Source organism: Odocoileus virginianus, chromosome 10, assembly GCF_023699985.2.
Source record: "Odocoileus virginianus isolate 20LAN1187 ecotype Illinois chromosome 10, Ovbor_1.2, whole genome shotgun sequence".
Lineage (NCBI taxonomy): Eukaryota > Metazoa > Chordata > Mammalia > Artiodactyla > Cervidae > Odocoileus > Odocoileus virginianus.
The window spans coordinates 13,603,336-13,624,602 of record NC_069683.1 but is presented as its reverse complement, the minus strand read 5'-3'; the positions used below and the strand labels follow the sequence as shown (position 1 = coordinate 13,624,602).

Genomic DNA, 21,267 nt, shown 5'->3' with positions numbered 1-21,267 from the left:
TCTTGTACCAAAAAATGATCCACCACAGGCCCATGTGCAAACAGGTCATCTCTGAACACTGGGCTCATGAGGAAGGTGGCAGAACAGGTTTGCTCCTATCAAAACATTTTAGTACCATCAGCAGCAATCAGCCTGCTACCCAGAAATATACACGCATGACTGTGGAGAGGCTAAAAAGATTACTGAATCCCAGAGGACAAGAGCATGAAATACAAATACAAACCATTCTGGGTCTTCTTTGTTTTAAAGATTGGCAACTTATCCAGAGATGGGTTTTCATCTGTGTGATTAACACAAATTTAAAGCAGCATTAGAAAAGGTTCTCAGAACATTCTCTGAAATCCACAACTACCAATTTGCTTGCTATTTTGCATGCACTTTGCTAATCATTCTTTCATCTTAGATTTAAAAGGATGTTAGGGCCATAACAGGTAGTCAAGGTTTGATGACATTATTTATTGAATGAATATACTTACAAAATACGTAGTACAGTATTAGATTTTGTGGCATAATATTAAAAAGTTAAATTCTTTAAGAAATTTATATAGCTATTTCAGAAAATAGAAGATGTGTGTGTAAAACAGCTATAACATTTCTTATAGATTAACAAGTAAACTTACTGGAAGATTTTTTAAAATATGTGAACAAAGCAGAGAGAAAATGGAGTCAATACAAGTAAGAAAGTCAAACCTGGGAGTGTACATTTTGAGCAGTGACAATCCAAGAGGCTTTCTTGAGACAAAAACAATTAAACATGGGCTATCAATAACAATTAAAAATTTTACTTTGGAGAAATACAGTATTGTGAGTTTAGATGCTAGTATTTGATTTATGTAAAGAATTTGAGATGACTGTTCTTTGATAATAAAATGTAGAATTAATCTATCTTGTTTCTAACAAATGCACTTGGAAATGCAGGTCTATTTTTAGAAAGGAAATTTTTTAAATGTATATGTAGAGGACCAAAACATGTATAATTTTGAAGGAGCTGAAAAGTTACTAGATTGGTGGTTAGAGAACATGAAACTATGTCAATGATGTGTAGAAACAGACCTGAAAACACAGACTTGAGAGAACCAAATATTATGTTGCTTATTAGCAATAGATATCTGGGGATGACAAATCACAGGAATGAGAGACACTGATACCTTCCTGAGAATTTCTGTGTCCTTAATGAGTGAGAAATTCATCACATTTCATTCTGTTCAAGGTACTACTGTCTCCAACGTACACAAACATCTTAACTTTTCTCCTAAGGATGAGTTACAGCAGTGATGGAGAGAAATATCTGTCCCACTCCTCTGTGCAAAGGCAAAGTCACAGCTTCCTACGAGACTGGCAGCAATATGACTTCTACTAAACAACTACCAATAGTCTTAGTCTTTTTTTTTCTTATGACACTGATAAATAGAAATAATCTAGAGAGGATTCTAATTTTTACATTGACTGGAGTGTTGAGGCCAGTATGTCAACCCTTTCAACTGCATGATACTTGCAAAACAAAACAAAATAGTACCAATCAAAATTATAGGTGAAGATAGCAAACTAAAGAAGAAAGTAACATGTCTAGCATGAAGAACTGCTACACCATTCCCTGTGCTATGCTATGAAAACAAACTATTCGCTTCTATAACATACACCAAGGAATACAGTATTATTTAGAAACTATATCCTCCTACCTTTAGATTTAACAGTAGATAAACCCTACCTCTTACTTATACTCCACTTGGAGTTGCAGGGTCTTCCTTCACCAAGATATGAAAATACTCATAATCCTTCTGAACTCACTGCTGAAAATGCCTATAGTTGAAATGTGGGACAAAAGAAAATATTCAATCACCTCAACTAGCTAACAGTCAAATTGTAGATGTTAAAGACATAAATGTTTTCCTATAGAAGAACAGTAGATTTAAAACTGACCAAAAACTCAGCAACTGTAACAGTTTAATGATTTTAACCCAACCCTTCTAGAACACTTCTATTAGAATATAAACTTACAAGTCAGTTTTTCATTATTTCTTTCATAGTCAGAGGTCACTATTTATGTCATTTTCTAAATAAAAATTTATGTTAAAACAAGAATTTAACACTCTAAACTTTGAGTAATGCCACATCAATAGTTCAACAAATCTTAAGCATCAAACCCAGACATTCTGCTAAAACAAATGAAATAACACACTGGAACTGATTCATAACTTAGCTACTTTAAAAGCAGAAACTTCATACAAGTCATGTATTGCCCTGGGAGGGAACCTGAAGGGGACATGGAAGTTGAAAAATCATCAAAGTCAAGGATTCTGTAACTACCAGGGTGGTGGAAATGGGGCAGTGTTTTAGAATTAAGATTTTAGAATCAGGTCTCTAAAATGTTTTAGAATGCCTAATGATATGTCCATTCAAACTTCCATATCAATGAACTTCTAGTCCAATGAATTACTGCCATGTACTTAACCAATGGGGCTTGTAGGTTCTAATGAGATAAAACCACATTCACCTGACCTGAGAAATAAATAACAAGACCAAATAATGAAAGCCACAGTTGTGGTGACTAATCAGTGCTTCCGCCACGTGTCCCACAGCTTCAACAGAGCAGCTAATAACACGGGGAAGAAAATAATAACACTGCTAGCTAACACTGCATTTCTGTATAAGAAAAGAGCAGGAAGGGGATTAGCTGTATTCTTTCTTTCCCCCTGATGCTTACATTTTAAAAATTCCATTAGTATCTTGCCAGATTTTCAAGAGAAAAACTGCATGCATCAGAGTTAACTGGTAAGATAGGCCATGGGAGAATAAAACCAATAAGAAACCTTTCTGTTCTGCACTTCACAGGGCTGTCACTCGTACTAGAAAAACGTCACTTTGAAGCCCTGTTTGCATTCCATTTTTAACTAGAGGGAAGAGGATGGAGGTCTTTGGTTTCTATGACAACCCAGATGGGCCATAATACAAGATACTTACAAATGTTCAATCGCAGGGATGCCAAATCAAATTAAGGCAGAGTTAGCACTACTTCATAAAAACTAGATGGGGGAGAAAACAAAATACTTATGGCAAAATGATGCCATTTCTAGACATGGTTCTGAAAGATTTCAAGGAGAAATATAAGAGAAAGAGTGGTTATTTTTAGTAAAAACAAATAAAGTGGCAAAACTAATATACAAAAATAAAGCTCCAATTTACATGAGTAAATGTTTTCATTAAATTTGACTACTGGAAAATTACTACCTCACTTATTGTTTAAAAAAATTCCTCTCAAACAACATGAATTTCATTAGTGATTTAAATCATTACAGTCTGGCACACTGGCTGGGCTTTAATGGTAAGTTGAGCTCCTTGGAGCAACTTTTTACTTTCCTTCATCCTCAAGATTTGTTTCTATATTTGGCTTTCATAACTAGGTTACTTAGACCTCAAAATAATTGTGGAACGGTTGATGTTTTTCAGAAAGGAACTAATTTGCAACTTGTACTTACTATAATCTGTGAAATTTAACTTTCCAGTAGAATGCAAGAGTAATCTATTGGATTTCTTTCTGTTTATAAATTATGATTCCTCAGCAAACACTTCTAGCTTTTAAAAATACTGTTCTTAAAAAAAAGGTATTCACATGTGGCCCTCTTCATTTCAGGAGAAAAATGAAATGTTTATATTCAATCCTAGTAAGTGATCTGATTTAGTATCTCACCAGTAGGTTAACATTTATAATACCTTTAGTATAATAATGAAGAATTATGGACCTCACCTCCAAAAATTTCCTAAGTACAAGAATATATACACACATATTTTGCACATATTTCAGGGTGTTGAGGCCCGCCTAACTCCAAACAGCTTCCAAGGGCTAGTTAACATCCTTATTCAGGTACCATCTTTCCCAAAGCCAAAATCACACACTTGTAATAACAGAAGTTTCCCCTCAAAAAAACTTATTCTCAACAATAAGTAGACTGATGGTACATTTCAACCTAAAACACAGGACAAATAAAGTGGATTTAAACAAAATACATTAGTAAATACGAATCTGCTGTGAACACTGTATGAAAGTTTGAAAACTACTGTTTCAACTCTTTTGGACTTGCAATATCAGGTATGTTAGTCTCTGGGCTTTTTTCTTCTCCCCCAAATGGCATAGACCCATTTAAAATTATTGTTAAAAATTCTGTGGTAAAAGAAGGTTGTAAAACCAGAACCAGAACCAGTCCCTCAGTAGAATCTTTTAAAAACTAAGATGCTTATTGTTTTGAAAAGAAAAATCTGTATACAAAAAGTTCCATTTAAACAAAAATAGCCCTGAGAACGTTGTACCTGATGTACTGTTAAAGGGAAGAGCTTGGGTTGAAGGCTAAAACACTTTACCAGCCAGGATGCTGGCTTCCCTTTCATCCCATCTGTATGACTCTGGTCAGTACTCCACTTTAATATTCTGTTCAGTTCAGTCACTCAGTCATATCCGATTCTTTGTGACCCCATGGACTGCAGCACGCCAGGCCTCCCTGTCCATCATCAACTCTCAGAGTTTACTCAAAGTCATGTCCATTGAGTTGGTGATGCCATCCAACCATCTCATCCTCTGTCATCCCCTTCTCCTCCTCCTTCAATTTTTCCCAGCATCAGGATTTTTTCCAATGAGTCCATTTTTAGCGGCATGTGGCCAAAGTAATGGAGTTTCAGCTTCAGCATCAGTCCTTCCAATGAATATTCAGGACTGATTTCCTTTAGGATGGACAGGTTGGATCTCCTTGCAGTCCAAGGGACTCTTAAGAGTCTTCTCCAACACCACAGTTCAAAAGCGTCAATTCTTTGGTGCTCAGTTTTCTTTACAGTCCAACTCTCACATTCATACATGACTACTGGAAAAACCATAGCTTTGACTAGATGGATATTTGTCGGCAAAGCAATGTCTCTGTTTTTTAATATGCTGTCTAGGTTGGTCATAGCTTCTCTTCCAAGGAGCAAGCGTCTTTTAATTTCATGGCTGCAGTCACCATTTGCCGTGATTTTTAGAGCCCCCAGAAAATAAATTCTGTCACTGTTTCCATTGTTTCCCCATTTGTTTGCCATGAAGTGATGGGACTGGGGCAGAAGTACGGCGGCTGCAACGGGATGGACCATGCAGAAGCGTGGCCAAGAAGAGCTACCCCTCGCCGAAGGTCAGGGGTGGCAAAAAGGGAAAATGGTTGTCTGAGGAGGCCTTACAAATAGCTATGAAAACAAGAGAAGCGAAAAGGAAAGATATTCCCATTTGAATGCAGAGTTCCAAAGAATAGCAAGGAGAAATAAGAAAGCCTTTCTCAGCGATCAATGCAAAGAAACAGAGGAAAACAACAGAATGGGAAAGACTAGAGATCTCTTCAAGAAAATTAGATACACCAAGGGGACATTTCATGCAAAGATGGGTTCGATAAAGGACAGAAATGGTACGGACCTAACAGAAACAGAAGATATCAAGAAGAGGTGGCAAGAATACACAGAAGAACTATACAAAAAAGATCTTCATGACCCAGATAATCACAGTGGTGTGATCACTCACCTAGGGCCAGACATCCTGGAATGTGAAGTCAAGTGGGTCTTAGGAAGCTTCACTACGAACAAAGCTAGTGGAGGTGATGGAATTCCAGTTGTGCTACTTCAAATCCTGAAAGATGCTGCTGTGAAAGTGCTGCACTCAATATGCCAGTAAATTTGGAAAACTCAGCAGTGGCCAGGACTGGAAAAGGTCAGTTTTCATTCCAATCCCAAAGAATGCTCAAACTACCACAAAATTGCACTCATCTCACATGCTATCAAAGTAATGCTCAAAATTCTCCAAGCCAGGCTTCAGCAATATGTGAACCGTTAACTTCCAGATGTTCAAGCTGGTTTTAGCAAAGGCAGAGGAACCAGAGATCAAATTGCCAACATCCGCCGGATCATCGAAAAAGCAAGAGTTCCAGAAAAACATCTATTTCTGCATTACTGACTATGCCAAAGCCTTTGACTGCGTGGATCATAATAATCTGTGGAAAATTCTGAAAGAGATGGGAATACCAGACCACCTAACCTGCCTCTTGAGAAACCTATATGCAGGTCAGGAAGCAACAGTTAGAACTGGACATGGAACAACAGACTGGTTCCAAATAGGAAAAGGAGTACATCAAGGCTGTATATTGTCACCCTGCTTATTTAACTTATATGCAGAGTACATCATGAGAAATGCTGGGTTGGAAGAAGCACAAGCTGGAATCAAGATTGCTGGGAGAAATATCAATAACCTCAGATATGCAGATGACACTACCCTTATGGCAGAAAGTGAAGATGAACTAAAAAGCCTCTTGATGAAAGTCAAAGAGCAGAGTGAAAAAGTTGACTTAAAGCTCAACATTCAGAAAACTAAGATCATGGTATCTGGTCCCATCACTTCATGGCAAATAGATGGGGAAACAGTAGAAACAGTGTCAGACTTTATTTTCTTGGGCTCCAAAATCCCTGCAGATCATGACTGCAGCAATGAAATTAAAATACACTCCTTGGAAGGAAAGTTATGACCAACCTAGATAGCATATTGAAAAGCAGAGACATTACCTTGCCAACAAAGGTCTGTCTAGTCAAGGCTATGGTTTTTCCAGTGGTCATGTATGGATATGAGAGTTGGACAGTAAAGAAAGCTGAGCGCCAAAAAATTGATGCTTTTGAACTGTGGTGTTGGAGAAGACTCTTGAGAGTCCCTTGGACTGCAAGGAGCTCCAACGAATCCATCCTAAAGGAGATGAGTCCTGGGTGTTCATTGGAAGGACTGATGCTGAAGCTGAAACTTTGGCCACCTCATGCGAAGAGCTGACTCATCGGAAAAGACCCTGATGCTGGGAGGGATTGGGGACGACAGAGGATGAGATGGCTGGATGGCATCACCGGCTCAATGGACATGAGTTTGAGTAAACTCCGGGAGTTGGTGATGGACAGGGATGCCTGGTGTGCTGCGATTCATGGGGTCGCAAAGAGTCAGACATGACTCAGCGACTGAACTGAACTGAACTGATGGGACCAGATGCCATGATCTTAGTTTTCTGAATGTTGAGTTTTAAGCCAACTTTTTCACTCTTTCACTTTCATCAAGAGGCTTAGTTTTTCTTCACTTTCTGTCATAAGGATGGTGTCATCTGCATATCTGAGGCTATTGATATTTCTCCCAGCAATCTTGATTCCAGCTTGTACTTCATCCAGCCCAGCATTTCTCATGATGTACTCTGCATGTAAATTAAATAAGCAGAGTGCCAATATACAGCCTTAAACATACTCCTTTCCCAATTTGGAACCAGTCTGTTGTTCCATGTCTAGTTCTAACTGTTGTAAAACTTTAATATTAGTTTCCTCTATAAAATTAGGATAAAATTAGGATGATAACTATCTAAAATTAAGATAACACCTATCTGTCCCCTACCTCACTCAAAGAAAAATGACAAAAAATTGTTTTTATAAAATTAGAGTTATTAAATACTCAGAATTCCTAGTACTAATAATGACATTAAATAATAAACTGAATGTCTAAAAATGCTGGTAAACTTGATTTTAAAACACCATAAAGCTACCCTACTGCCCATTATTATGATATTTTCACAAAGGGCAATGAGAAAAGGCTGCAATTCTCACTAGGATGATGACTAATACTTACAGAAGATTAAAAATAAGAATGATATATTGTGTACAACAGTAGCAAAGATGGAAATATAAGCATGGCTCAGTGTATTATGGAGAATAAAGTATTTAATTTGAAACCTATTGATACAACGTTGTAAATGAACTATACCCCAATAACAATTAAAGAAAAAGAAAGAAAGGTACTGGCAAGGCCTTGCACAGAGGTCCATACAAGTGTCTTTAAAAGTTTCATTAGACTCTGTGGATATGTGCCCTTCATCAATTGCTTCCTAGGTTAGGATTTCCTTTTTGAGTGTTGCAACCTAATAGTCTTCACCCAGGCAATCACAAGCCTGTTTGGAAAGGTTCCCTATTTCAGCAGCCTCAGTGCTATTTCCATTTGGAAACACATCTTTATGAAAATATGTATCATCCCCAGAACTAAAATGCTTAGATATATTAAGTTTCAGCTGTGATATTTTTAGAAAAGTGGTTATTTCAGAATCTCTACTTTAAAATTACAGAGTTGGTTCTTTTTTTTTTTAATGGAGTCACAAAGTGGAAAATTAAAAAGATATATCAATGATTAAAGGCCTCGCCTCTTTTTCTAGTACCATTTTACTTAAAATTTAAAAATTTTTATTTCCCTTAAATTTTAAAAAAGCACCAAATTATGCATACTAGTAAAAAATTTAATCAGATATTCATCTTCATAAGAACAAATAACTCAATGAGAAAGAGCTCTTAACAACGTTCTCAGAAATGATCTGAAATTATGGACGGTGTTGCTGCACAACAAAGTGAGTCAACCTGAGATGCCTTGCTTGGCATAAGGCAAAAAAACTGTACCTTTAATCAAAAGAAAAGAATTTCACTGTTAATAAATAAGAAATTAAAAAACTAGTACCAGTTCAGTTCAGTTATCGGTCATGTCTGACTCTTTGCGATCCCATGGACTCCAGCACACCAGTCCTCCCTGTCCATCACCAACTCCCGAAGTTTACTCCAACTCATGTCCATTGAGTCAGTGATGCCATCCAACCATCTCATCCTCTGTCATCCCCTTCTCCTCCCACCTTCAATCTTTCCCAGCATCAGGGTCTTTTCCAATGAGTCAGTTGTTCACATCAGGTGGCCAAAGTACTGGAGTTTCAGCTTCAACATCAGTCCTTCCAATGAATATTCAGGACTGATTTCCTTCAGGACAGACTCGTTGGATCTCCTTGCAGTCCAAAGGACTCTCAAGAGTCTTCCCCAATACCACAGTTCAAAAGCATCAATTCTTCGGTGCTCAGTTTTCTTTATAGTCCAACTCTCACATCCATACATGACTACATGAAAAACCACAGCCTTGACTAGACGGACTGTTGTTGGCAAAGTAATGTCTCTGCTTTTTAATATGCTATCTAGGTTGGTCATAACTTTCCTTCCAAGGAGTAAGTCTTTTAATTTCATGGCTGCAGTCACCATCTGCAGTGATTTTGGAGCCCAAAAAAATAAAGTCTATCACTGTTTCCATTGCTTCCCCATCTATTTGCCATGAAGTGATGGGACCAGATGCCATGATCTTAGTTTTCTGAATGTTGAGCTTTAGGCTAACTTTCTCACTCTCCTCTTTAATTTTCATCAAGAGGTTCTTTAGTTCTTCACTTTCTGCCATAAGGGCGGTGTCATCTGCATGTCTGAGGTTATGGATATTTCTCTTGATTCCAGCTTGTGCTTCATCCAGCCCGGCATTACTCATGATGTACTCTGCATATAAGTTAAATAAGCAGGGTGACAATACACAGCCTTGACGGACTCCTTTCCCAATTTGGAACCAGTCTGTTGTTCCATGTACAGTTCTAACTGTTGCTTCCTGACCTGCATACAGACTTCTCAAGAGGCAGGTCAGGTGGTCTGGTATTCCTATCTCTTTCAGTATTTTCTGCAGTTTGTGGTAATCCACACAGTCAAGAGGATCCAACCAGTCCATCCTAAAGGAGATCAGTCCTGGTGTTCATTAGAGGGACTGATGTTGAAGGTGAAATTCCAATATTTTGGCCACCTAATGAGAAGAGCTGACTCATCTAAAAAGACCCTGATGCTGGGAAAGATTGAGGGCAGGAGAAGGGTACGACAGAGGATGAGATGATTGGATGGCATCACCGACTCGATGGGACATGGGTTTGGGTGGACTCGGGAGCTGGTGATAGACAGGGAAGCCTGGCGTGCTGTGGTTCATGGGGTCGCAAAGAGTCGGACAGGACTGAGAAACTGAACTGAACTGAACACAGTCAAAGGCTTTGGAGTAGTCAATAAAGCAGAAGCAGATATTCTTCTGGAATTCTCTTGCTTTTTCTATGATCCAGCGGATGTTGGCAATTTGATATTTGGTTCCTCTGTCTTTTCTAAATCCAGCTTGAACATCTGGAAGTTCGGTTCACGTACTGCTGAAGCCTGGCTTGGAGAACTTTGAGCATTACTTTTGTAGCCTTTGCAATAAGTGCAATTGTGGGGTAGTTCAAGCATTCTATGGCATTGCCTTTCTTTGGGATTGGAATGAAAACTGACCTTTTCCAGTCTGTGGCCACTGCTGAGTTTTCCAAATTTGCTGGCATATTGAGTGCAGCACTTTCACAGCATCATCTTTCAGGATTTGAAATAGCTCAACTGCAATTCCATCACCTCTACTAGCTTTGTTCATAGTGATGCTTCCCAAGGCCCACCTGACTTCACATTCCAGGATGTCTGGCCCTAGGTGAGTGATCACACCACTGTGATTATCTGGGTCATGAAGATCTTTTTTGTATAGTTCTTCTGTGTATTCTTGCCACCTCTTCTTAATATCTTCTACTTCTGTTAGATCCATACTATTTCTGTCCTTTATTGAGCCTATCTTTGCATGAAATGTTCCCTTGGTATCTCTAATTTTCTTGAAGAGATGTCTAGTCATCCCCATTCTATTGTTTTCCTGTGTTTCTTGCACTGATCGCTGAGAAAGGCTTTCTTATCTCTCCTGGCTATTCTTTGGAACTCTGCATTCAAATGGGAATATCTTCCCTTTTCTCCTTTGCTTTTTGCTTCTCTTCTTTTCACAGCTATGTAAGGCCTCCCCAGACAGCCATTTGGCCTTTTTGCATTTCTTTTTCTTGGGGATGGTCTTGATAACTGTCTCCTGTACAATGTCATGAACCTCTGTCCATAGTTCATCAGGCATTCTGTCGATTAGATCTAATCCCTTGAATCTATTTTTCACTTCCACTGTATAATCATACAGGATTTGATTTGGGTCATACCTGATTTCCCTACTTTCTTCAATTCAAGTCTGAATTTGGCAATAAGGAGTTCATGATCTGAGCCACAGTCAACTCCCGGTCTTTTTTTTTTTTTTTTTTTGCTGACTGAATAGAGCTTCTCCATCTTTGACTGCAGAGAATATAACCAGTCTGATTGTGGTACTGACCATCTGGTGATGTCCATGTGTACAGTCTTCTCTTGTGTTGTTGGAATATGGTGTTTGCTATGACCAGTGCATTCTCTTGGCAAAACTCTTTTATTAGCCTTTGCCCTGCTTCATTCTGTACTCCAAGGCCAAATTTGCCTGTTACTCCCAAGTGTTCCTTGACATTCTACTTTTACATTCCAGTACTCTATAATGAAATGGACATCTTTTTTGGGTGTTAGTTCTAGAAGGTTTTGTAGGTCTTCATAGTACCACTCAACTTCAGTTTCTTCAGCATTACTGGTCGGGGCACAGACTCGGATTACCGTGATACTGACAGTTCGCCTTGGAAACGAACAGAGGTCAATCTGTCATTTTTGAGACTGCATCCAAGTAGTGTATTTTGGACTCTTTTTGTTGACTATGATGGCTACTCCATTTCTTCTAAGGGGATTCCTGCCCACAGTAGTAGATATAATAGTCATCAAAGTTAAATTCACCCATTCCAGTCCACCTTAGTTCACTGATTCCTAGAATGCTGACATTCACTCTTGTCAGCTTCTGTTTGACCACTTCCAATTTGCCTTGAGTCATGGACCTAACATTCCAGGTTCCTATGCAATATTGCTCTTTACAGCATTGGACCTTGCTTTTATCGCCAGTCACATCCACAACTGGGTGTTGTTTTTGCTTTGCCTCCATCTCTTCACTCTTTCTGGAGTTATTTCTCCACTGATCTCAGTAGTACAATGTGCACCTACCAACCTGGGGAGTTCATCTTTCAGTGTCCTATCTTTTTGCCTTTTCAGACCGTTCATGGGTTCTCAAAGCAACAACACTGAAGTAGTTTGCCATTCCCTTCTCCAGTGGACCACATTGTCAGAACTCTCCAGCATGACCCATCTGTCTTGGGTGGCCCTACATGGCATGGCTCATAGTTTGAGTTAGACAAGGCTGTGGTCCATGTGATCAGATTGGTTAGTTTGCTGTGACTGTATATTATATGCCAATTACACTTCGATAAAAAACTATACCAGTGCCAAATCATTATGTCATACACCTGAAATACTGTTATATATAAATTATATTTCAATAAGAATAAAGAAGAGAAAGAAAGAAGAGACATCAAGATGGGGGGACAGAGAAGAGAGGGAAAATTCTTAAGAAGAAAACATAGGCAGAACACTGACATAAATCTATGCAATATCTTCTTGGATCCACCTTCTAGAGTTAACGGGAAAAAAAAAAACAAAAAGAAACAAACAAGACCTAATCAAACTTGAAAGCTTTTGCACAGCAAAAGAAGCCATAAACAGAACAAAAAGAACTCGCAGAATGAGAGAGAATATTTGTACACGATGCACCTGACAACGGGCTGATCTCCAAAATATACAAACAGCTCACACAGCTCAACATGAAAACCAAACAACCCAATCAAAACAATGGGCAAAGATCTCAACAGGCATTTCTCCAAAGAAGACAGGAAAAGATGCAGAACCTCACTGATTATTACAGGAAAGTGAAAATGAAGTTGCTCAGTCGTGTCCGACTCTTTGCGACCCCATGGACGGTAGCCCACCAGGCTCCTCAGTCCATGGAATTTTCCATGCAACGGTACTGGAGTGGGTTGCCATTTCCTTCTCCAGGGGATCTTCCCGACCCAGGGATTGAACCCAGGTCTACCGTGTTATAGGCATACACTTTACCATCTGAGCCACCACGGAAGCTGAATTATTACAGAAATGCAGATTAAAACTTATAGGTATCATCTCACACCAATCAGAATGGCCATTATCAAAAAGTCTACAAACAATAAATCTGGGGAGGCAGTGAGGGTATGGAAAAAAGGGAACCCTCCTATGCTCTTGGTGGGAATGTAAACTGGTGCAATCATAATGGAGAAAAGTATGGAAGTTCCTTAAAAAAACTAAAAATAGAGCTACCATATGATCTAGCAACTCCACTCCTGGGCACATATCCAGAGAAAACCATACTTTGAAAAGATACCTGTACTCACGTTCATTGCAGCAGTATTTACAATAGCCAATTCATGGAAGGAACCTAAACGTCCACCAAAAGATGAATGAATAAAGAAAATGTGATACATATATACAATGGAATATTACTCAAAAGAATGAAATAATGCCATGTGCAGCAACATGAACGGACCTAGAGATTTACTAAGTGAAGTAAGTCAGAGAAAAGCAAATATCATATGATATCACTTATATGTAGAATTTTTAAAATGAACTTGTTTACAAAACAGAAACAGACTCACAGACTTAGAATGCAACTTACAGTTACCAAAGGGGAAAGGTGGTGGTGGGGGAATAAAACAGGAGGTTGAATTTAACATATATACACTACCACATATAAAACAGATAATCAACAAGGACCTACCATATAGTACAGAAAACTCTACTCAATACTCTATAATAACCTATAGGTGAAAAGAACCTAATTAACAAAGCTGTGGTTTTTCCAGTAGTCATGTATGGATGTGAGAGTTGGACCACAAAGAAGGCTGAGCACCAAAGAATCAATGCTTTTAAACTGTAGTGCTGGAGAAGACTCTTCAGAGTCCTGTGGACTGCAAGGAGATCAAACCACTCAATCCTAAAGGAAATCAACCCAGAATATTCATTGGAAGGCCTGATACTGAAGCTGAAGCTCCAATACTTTGGCCACCTGATCCAACAGCCGACTCACTGGAAAGGACACTGATGCTGAGAAAGACTGAAGGGAAAAGGACAGGAGGGCAGCTAGAGGATGAGATGATTGTACAGCATAACCAATTCAACAGACATGAACTTGCACAAAGTCCAGGAAGCCTGGTATGCTGCAGTCCATGGTGTTGCAAGAGTCAGACATGACGTAGCGACTCAACAACAAAAACATAACTAGATCAATTTGCTATACACCTGAAACTAACACAATACTGTATACTCCAATATAAAATAAAAAAAATTTTAAAGATGTAGTATATATAAACAATGGACTACTACTCAGCCATAAAAAAGAAAGAAGTAATGCCACTTGTGGCAACATAAATGGGCCTAGAGATTATCATACTAGGCAAATTAAGTCAGAAAGAGAAAGACAAATATCATATGATATCACTTATATGTGGGATCTAAAATATGACACAAATGAACATTCTATAACAGAAGCAAATTCAGGTACAGAGAACAGGGAAGGAGGGGTGAGAAGGGAAGAACTGGGAGCCTGGGACTAGCAGATGCAAACTATTACATACAGGATGGATAAACAATAAGAACTTACTGTATAGCATAAGGGACTATGCTCACTATCCTGTGATAAACCATAGTGGAAAAGAATACAAAACAATATATATCTGTATAACTGAACCACTTTGCTATACAGAAGAAATTAAAATAACACTGTAAATCAACTATATTCCAATAAAAATTTAAAAACCACATTATTTTGACTCTACTGGCAAAAGTCTTTGATTTTTTCCCCAGGTTTAAAAATTATAACTAGTAAATAAAACTATCGGCAATCTTCTTACTGAGAAATTTGAACTACCTTACACTGGAACAGTTAAACAAACATTAAGGGACCCATCAGCACCAACCACTTACTCCCCATGAGCAATGAATAAAAGAATAATATCTGTAGCACAATTAAGCCTCTATGGCTCAAGATGGATCATCCCATCAATTTTGAAACAATTTTATTCTAGCTGCATGAATATGATCATAAAGAAAAAAAATCACTTCTAATGAAATCTGAAAGGACTTTTTTCCCCACTGAAACAAATTCATCATCATTTCTTTAAAAAATTTAATGTCAGAACTCTAAAGAACAGAAAATAAAATGTATATGGAAAATAGCTTAATTAATTATTTAGAGCCTACAAACAACTGTGAAAAAGCACAATTTTTAAACCTTGAAATGGACTAATCTGTAATATAAAATGGCCACTGTAGATAATAAGTACTTCACATTCATACAAGAGAGAATTAAAGAATTGTGATGTTTCTTTTATTTTACATTTATGACTAAAGAACCATAATAACCCACAACAGACCACTGTTGATCTCATCCTTACAAATAAGAACCAAATGATTTAAAATTAAATCTGTTATAAGCTATATGTTTTAAGTAGTATCTGTTTCCCATTTTCCAGCATTTCCAGAAGCCCAAACAAGAATTATGATAAGGGCGAAAAATATGAGTAAACAGTAAGTTCTGAATCTTTTAGCTGGATATACAATTAGGGCAAAGGCTAAGTCAAAAAACGAGAATCTAACAAAATACTGTACTTTATTATAGTTTTTTAGTTTGAATAAATCTGCCCTTAGCCTTCTGATCTTCCTAGTATTTCCAAATAACTTCCACAAATCCTATATAAATAGCAAGGAGTCCAAGAACATACTGCTACACTCAGCTTCTAAAGATACTCAAATCAGTTCAGCTACACAGGAGGCTGTCTCAGTTACAGGATGAAGTTATCACTTAATGAATTGACGCCATCTAGTGGGATCAGTGAGATTTCAGCTGAATCTGGTTTGCTCCAGGTTACTTCAATCTATTCAGCTGGTCAAATGTCTTGTTTTAAAATACACATTTGAGAACTTCCCTGGTGGTCCAGTGGCTAAAACTCCAAGCTCCCAATGCAGGGGGACAGGGTTTGATACTTGATCAGGAAACTAAATCCCACCTGCTGCAACTAAGATCCAAGGCAGTAAAAAAAAAAAAAAAATATATATATATATATACACACACACACACACACACAAACACACACAGTTGTACTAATAAGTGAACTATTCTGACTGTCTATCATAAGAATGTGGCAAAGTTGCCTACAATAAAAATAGCACAAAAATATTTTAAAACCAACAACCCTCACTTAAAAAAGGGAATAATTTTCTATTCTTTCCTTCAAAGGCACAAAATACAAATCAACATGTACTAACAATATGTATTTTCAAAGATCAGAAAAAAGTGAAGTCAAAATCAAAACATTTGGTCATAAAAATGTTTAAATAACAACAACTATTATTATTAAGTGCCTAACATACACTTAGCATGCCACAAAGTTTTAATATTAAAAGCTATCTTGCAATGGAGTTCTATAGCCAATTCCCTGTTACAAAAACACTTACACCCTGAGACTAATCAAAAAAAGTGATCCTTCTTCCCTCTGACCATGATGTGAATGTCCCATCTATTGACATTACCTCACTGCATACCTACTATATGTCCAAAAACATGCCAAGACATGAGGAGGTTCTAAAAGAGGAAAAAGAGTTCTGGTCATTGAAGGAGCCCAGGCTTGGCTCTGATTTCAAAAATCAGTGGCACATTACAGAAGATGCTTACAATTACTTTTTATCATAGTTTTACTGTTAAATTTCTTCACATTGAAATAAACTATTAGTGTGAATAGGCTTCCCCAGGGGCTCAAGCAATAAAGAATCTGCCTGCAAGGCAGGAGACACAGAATCCATCCCTGGGTCGGGAAGATCCCCCGGAGGAGGAGATGGCAACCCACTCCAGTATTCTTGCCTGGAAAAGCCCATGGACTGAGAAGTCTGGCGGGCTACAGTCCACAGGGTTTCAGAGAGTCAGACATGACTGAAGCAACTGCGCATGCATGCACACACACACTAGCGTGAATATTAAATCCATCACGATTTTGATTCAGTGACATAATTCAAACCAAAAATCATTGAGAAAAAGATGTGCATCCTTCATATTACCTAACAACAAAAATATCTCTACTTTCACTTCCAGAAATATGATTTATCATTTGAAAGTCTTAGGATAATGCAGGACTTCCCCCTAAGGTACAGGATCTATCACAACAATCAGCATTATTCAAGCTATTTACATTCCTAACAGCATATCTGCTTCTACTTCTCTTTGCATTTCTTGGGATTACCATATTCCAGGTAAGAAGAGAAAAGAACGTCAAGTAAAATGTGTTCATTGTTTTTCTGCTCACTGGTAGGTAGGAAATTACACAGAGTGAAGTTCATGTAAGTCATCTGCCAACTATTCCATTTTCGAAGTGGGAATGTTAATCTTAACATTTCACCATCTTCCCCTAAACTGTGTATCTGTTTACACACACTCATTCCTACATTCTGCCATGTCAAACATTAGATTAATATATAATAATGTCCAGACGATAATTCAATTTAATTTAGCAAGTTTTGTAGAATCTTTAAGGGTATCAAAATTTTCCCATGTGTGTGTTCTTATTAAAGAAAGTATACAGCAGGGTTCCATACTATAAAGCATATCCGGGGCACCATGAACCATACACGGCCTCAATTCTGAAAAGAACAGCTAAATTTAATCAACCTCCTCTCTTTTCCTGAAAGAGTCAGGAATTGGGTGGCATATATCTCATCTCGACCCAATTTGCTTCACTAGAGAAGTGCCAATGGCCTAAAGACCACTCCATGGGTCAAAGGTAGAAGTTGGGAAAAGGGCCTACCTGACTGGCTGAGTTGACTATTAAATCTACCTGTACATCTAGCAAAGGTAGGAAACACCTAGCAAAGACAAACAGCAAGGTAGGGAGGAAGAGGGCTGGGTTTGGAATACGAAAACCTGATGCTGCTGGACGAGCTAAATGTAATGTAAACTGCAAAGTGCTATTTTCAGCCTAATAATCTTATCTACCCTATCTACTCTCATCCCACCACTTATCTGAGCAATATTCACCCTCTATCTCATCCAGATCCTTTGATAAGACCGGTCTCTTCTATGCTAAGTGAACTTAACAAATTGGCCCAATTTTAAAGCTTTTGTTGATGACATTCCCTGGACCCAATTTACCTTTCTTTCTCTCCTCTGCCTTTGTCCATCTACCCTTGAAGGTTCTGGTAAGTACCATCTCCTCTATAAAACATTCTCTATAAAACGACTCTACCTGCCTAGAATGATCTGTGAAACCCTATTACACCAAGTGTCTGAACCATACATAATATAACATCTAAACATATAATAACAGCAGCTGAAAACACGTAAGTCCTTACTATATGGCAGGCATTTCTAAGCACATTAACCATGTATCATGTTGTTTAATCTTCAAAGCAATCCTATGAGATAGTCTCTATTAGTATACCATTTTACAGATGGGGAAAAATGTTTCCAAAAGTAGTAAGTGGCAAAACCGGAGAAAGATTCTAACTCAGGCAGTCTGGTTCCAGAGCCCATGCTGCTCTCCACCATACAGCATGGATTCGGCTTGCTCAATGTTTTACATGATTCTGTCTTTTGACTCAGAACGTATGATCCCTAAGAATAAGGGCATTTCATTTAGTGTAACCTTTCCATAACCTTGTATTTTTCTGGGCTGTACAATTACATGCTCAGTGTTACCTTGAAACTAGAGATGGGCTATCAGTCACTTTATATACTGGGGAAGGGAGTTCAACCTTACAATGAATCATTCCAAACTTCAGTGTTTTCACTAAATAAATATACTAATTTGTTAAGCTTCTGATAAAAGATTATTCTTGCTGATAGCCCAGAACCAAAAAATTTAGGGATGTCTGAGGAAAATTAATTTAGTCACTTAACAATAAATGACTTTAAAATGGTGAAAATATGCCTAGTTTGAGAGTCAGGAATAAGGATAATCTTCTAAAGATAAAAACTAAAGCTCTCTCCTGATTTATACTCACACAGCAGTCTCTTGGGCATTTGTAAGGAAAATTAATAATGGAGATTTAATAATTCAATGATTAAATCACCTGAGACCAGGTACAGTACAAGTCTAAGATACACAACTATTTTAAAAATGTCAGCATTCTATAACTGATATTACGGTTTACAAAGGCTTTTCTTTTAAATATATCAGTATTTATACCTGACAACAATCCTGTGAAGATACTTATTTTAAAGAATAATAAAGCAAAGCTCAAGGAGATTTAGTGATCCGTCTATAAAATTACACAATTACAGGACAGAACCAGGATCCAAATCTTTGCTTTCTGATTCTAATGCCTAAATTCCTTTCTGCTTTACAACGTTGTTGGGGAAAGCAGTGTGGATTAACTTTAAATTAAATTTGGAGTATGTTTTTGGGGGGTCTCATCTTTTGGTAATTCATAATGCTGCAAGTCAACAACAATCATAAAGCAAAAATAAAAACAGTCTTGATTCTGGAAGAAATAGCAGGTTTCCTAAGCCACTGTGCAAAGCCCTGGCCCAGAGAAGTTAGAGAACAAAAGGTCAAAATATACATGTGTCTCAGAGGACAGACAGAATGAAAACCACAATCACAGAAAACTAATCAAACTGACCACGTGGACCACAGCCTTGTCTAACTCAAAGAAACTATGAGCCATGCCGTGTAGGGCCACCCAAGACAGACGGGTCATGGTGGAGAGTTCTGACAAAATGTGGTCCACTGGAGAAGGGAACAGCAAACCACTTCCGTATTCTTACCTTTAGAACCCCATGAACAATATCAAAAGGCAAAAAGATATGACCCTGAAAGATGAACTCCTCAGGTCAGTAGATGCCCAATATGCTACTGGAGATCAGTGGAGAAATAGCTCCTGAAAGAATGAAGAGATGGAGCCAAAGCAAAAACAACACCCAGCTGTGGATGTGACTAGTGATGGAAGTCAAGTCCAGTGCTGTAAACAACAATACTGCATAGGAACCTGGAATGTTAGATTCATGAATCAAGGTCAATTGGAAGTAATCAAACAGGAGACGGCAAGCATGAACACTGATGTTTTAGGAATCGGTGAATCAAAATAGACTGGAATGGGCGAATTTAACTCAGATGACCATTTTATCTACTACTGCGGGCAAGAATCCCTTAGAAGAAACGGAGCAGCCATCACAGTCAACCAAAGAGTTCAAAATGTAGTATTTGGGTGCAATCTCAAGAATGACAGAATGATCTCTGTTCATTTCCAAGGCAAACCATTCAATATCACAGTAATTCAAGTCTATGCCCCAACCAGTAATGGTGAAGAAGCTGAAGTTGAACGGTTCTATAAAGACCTACAAGACCTTTAGAACTAACACCCAAAAAAGATGTCCTTTACATCATAAGGGACTGGAATGCAAAAGTACAAAGTCAAGAATCCCCTGGCGTAACAGGCAAATTTGGCTTTGGAGCACAGAATGAAGCAGGGCAAAAACTAACAGAGTTTTGCCAAGAGAACGCACTGGCCAGAGCAAACACCCTCTTCCAACAGCACAAGAGAAGATTCTACACATGGACATCACCAGATGGTCAGTACCACAATCAGATTGGTTATATTCTCTTCAGTCAAAGATCTCTATACAGTCAGCAAAAACAAGACCAGGAGTGACTGTGGTTCATATTATGAACTCCTTATTACAAAATTGAAAAGTAGGGAAAACCAATAGACCATTCAGGTATGACCTAAATCAAACCTCTTACGATTATATAGTGGAAGTGAAAAACAGATTCAAGAGATTAGATCTGATAAAGTGCCTTAAGAACTATGGATGGAGGTTTGTGACACTGTACAGGAGGCAGTGATAAAGACCATCCCCAAGAAAAAGAAATGCAAAAAGGCCAAAATGATTGTCTGAGTAGCCCTTACAAATAGCTGAAAAAAGAAGAGAAGCTAAAGGCAAAGGAGAAAAAGAAAAATATACCCATCTGAACACAGAGTTCCAAAGAACAGCAAGGAGAGATAAGAAAGCCTTCCTCAGTGATCAATGCAAAGAAATAGAGAAAAACAATAGAATGGGAAAGACTAGTGATCTCTTCAGGAAAATCAGAGATACCAGGGGAACATTTCATACAAAGATGAGCACAATAAAGGACAGAAATGGTATGGATCTAACAGAAGCAGAAGATATTAAGAAAAGGTGGCAAGAATACACAGAAGAACTATACAAAAAAGATCTTCATAACCCAGATAACCATGATGGTGTGATCATTCACCTAGGGCCAGACATCCTGGAATCCAAGGTCAAGTGGGCCTTGGGAAGCATCACTACGAACAAAGCTAGTGGAGGTGATGGAATTCCAGTCGAGCTATTTCAAATCCTAAAAGATGATGCTGGAAAAGTGCTGCACTCAATATGCCAGCAAATTTGGAAAACTTAGCAGTGGCCACAGGACTGGAAAAGGTCAGTTTTCATTCCAATCCCAAAGAAACGCAATGCCAAAGAATGTTCAAAGTACCTCACAATTGCACTCATCTCACACGCTAGCAAAGTAATGCTCAAAATTCTCCAAGCCAGGC

At 38.1% G+C, this 21,267-nt stretch overlaps 1 protein-coding gene across 29 annotated transcripts in view; it reads right to left on the bottom strand.

Annotated features, from left to right (window-relative positions):
* The window catches only part of PHF21A (PHD finger protein 21A), a 189,704-nt gene that overhangs the window by 65,670 nt on the left and 102,767 nt on the right, over positions 1-21,267 (bottom strand). Inside the window, exons 2-3 of one of the 29 annotated variants that reach the window (XM_020870158.2) lie at positions 1,709-1,800; positions 224-280 (exon numbers count right to left, since the gene is read on the bottom strand). The exons of the other annotated variants lie outside the window; for them this stretch is intronic. Coding sequence (XP_020725817.1) covers positions 224-280 — 57 coding nt within the window. The 5' untranslated portion in view covers positions 1,709-1,800. The remainder of the gene's footprint in view (positions 1-223; positions 281-1,708; positions 1,801-21,267) is intronic. 29 annotated transcript variants of the gene reach the window in all.